This window comes from Poecilia reticulata, linkage group LG17 (assembly GCF_000633615.1).
Source record: "Poecilia reticulata strain Guanapo linkage group LG17, Guppy_female_1.0+MT, whole genome shotgun sequence".
NCBI lineage: Eukaryota > Metazoa > Chordata > Actinopteri > Cyprinodontiformes > Poeciliidae > Poecilia > Poecilia reticulata.
The window spans coordinates 4,572,194-4,574,070 of record NC_024347.1 but is presented as its reverse complement, the minus strand read 5'-3'; the positions used below and the strand labels follow the sequence as shown (position 1 = coordinate 4,574,070).

General features: G+C 37.5%; 1 protein-coding gene across 2 annotated transcripts in view; it reads right to left on the bottom strand.

Moving 5' to 3' along the window:
* Window positions 1-1,877, bottom strand: part of scp2a (sterol carrier protein 2a) — a 30,367-nt gene that overhangs the window by 11,554 nt on the left and 16,936 nt on the right. The window contains exons 14-15 of one of the 2 annotated variants that reach the window (XM_008433205.2): window positions 1,512-1,611; window positions 16-1,179 (exon numbers count right to left, since the gene is read on the bottom strand). In XM_008433205.2, the coding sequence (XP_008431427.1) occupies window positions 1,120-1,179; window positions 1,512-1,611 (160 nt within the window). In that variant the 3' untranslated portion in view covers window positions 16-1,119. Of the gene's footprint in view, window positions 1-15; window positions 1,180-1,511; window positions 1,612-1,877 lie in introns of those variants that run through there. The other variant, XM_008433204.2, reaches the window with a different exon arrangement.

Below are 1,877 nucleotides of genomic sequence, written 5' to 3'. Positions count from 1 at the left end.
TATTCAGTTATTGTTGAACAGCCAACTGGATCTGGAGCTTTCTCCAAATTTTTATTGTCACGATTTTGCGTAGCGTAGCCGCCAGGAGTAAGGAGTGACGTAATTTGCAGACACATGATAAACTGCTTGTGTGGAGAAAAGAAAATCAATTTCACATCAGTTCGAAAGTCTAATAAATAGATTCATAAACAGGAAAGGTATTATTATAACTCTAATTTCAGTATCTTTTAGTTTTACTACCGCACAAGATAGATCCGGTTAGTTAACAGTTTCCTCCATTAATTTGCGTTTTTATTTATTTCAGTTGCCAGAAATGTTTTCTCGATTTCCGTTTTTGTCATTTCATTAGTTCTAGTTCGCTATGGTAACCCTGGTGAACGTATGGCTGACCATCCACCCACATCCATGCAGAAACCTTCCGAGTTTTTTATGTCCTGACGTCAAACAGACGTAACTTAGCACCAAGTCGGCCTGACAGAGACTCCATCTCCATAAGAAGCGTTCAGGTCTAACGGATGCCAGGGTTTGTCTGATAAACTAATAAAAGATGATCAACTTTATATCTCTGCCTTCGTCAAACGGTGAGAAATTAGGTTAGAAGTAATTTGCTCAGACGGTTTTCATCCTAATCTCTGCCCTGCTGCTACTTTTAGCCGCGTTCATTTGAAACGCTTGCTGTATGAGTCATACTTTGCTTTCGTACTTATTAACCAATGTTCCCTCTCCCATTGAAGTATTTATATTAAATCATGTTTAAAAGTCCTGCTTTCTGTAATAAATCACACACAGTGTGTGATGCCAGGCTAACGTTCTGGTGGTTCGTCTCTGAACTGCATGACATGTTGCTGCTCAGCTTGTATCTGCGTTCTGCGTCGCCTGTTGATTTAGTCATTTTCATATTCTCATCTTCATGCTGCCGTTTTCTAGTCTTTGTAACAAAGTCGTAATATTGACACATAAGGAAAACAATATGGAAAATTTACAATGTTTCTATTCGTCTTATTAAAAGATAAAGATGATTTATGGCTAGTTTTGTTCAGTCTTGCGTCACTTTAATGTTTTTTTTTTAAACTGAGAAGCCAGACTGGTGCTTTGCTTTGAATCTGAACTTGTGGAGAATCATGTCTGCAGTTGGATGATGTGGAAAAAACGGCTGCAAAATGTGTTGCTTTTGTCCAGCTGTTGACAAAAGGAGATACAAAGTATGAATATTTATGCAATGAATATATAGTTATGGAGAACATATTCTAAATGCCACTGTATGCATTGAATACTGCGATATATCAAACCTATATCTGGATAATAACTTTTAGGAGAGCTGCACTTTGAATGTTAAGGACATGAAATGTAGCAGAAGTTCTCACTTTCTGCATGTAAATATGCTGTTCTGGTCCAATAATAACCGAAAGAAGCACTCAGCCCAAAAGAGGGGAAAAACAAAACTTAAGTTTGTGACAAAATAACTTAATTTCGACTTTCTATGTAGAAAAATTCACAAATTCAATAAAAACCTGCAGCAGATGGTTCTCAATCTCCTTGAAGACGGGATAAGCTTTAAACCCTTTCAGATCCCCACCGCCGGAGCTGCTGGCTGCTGAACCGATGACATACCTAGGAGAGTTAAAAATAATTAAATAAAAACACACATAAGACTTCCGGGTGGCGCCATGTTGTAAAAGGCAGGAGAAAAGATTGCTCTACAGAACACGATTAAAACTAGCGTTTAAACAAGGTAAAAACGATAAAACATAAAGAAAATTCGCTCTTAAAGTAATATAGAACACTCATGGAAAATATGGTTAAGAAAGGAAAAAATACAGAAGAGAAAAGCGCAAAAGAGAAGAGTACCGGAATGGCGAAAGCACAGAGCCATGAAG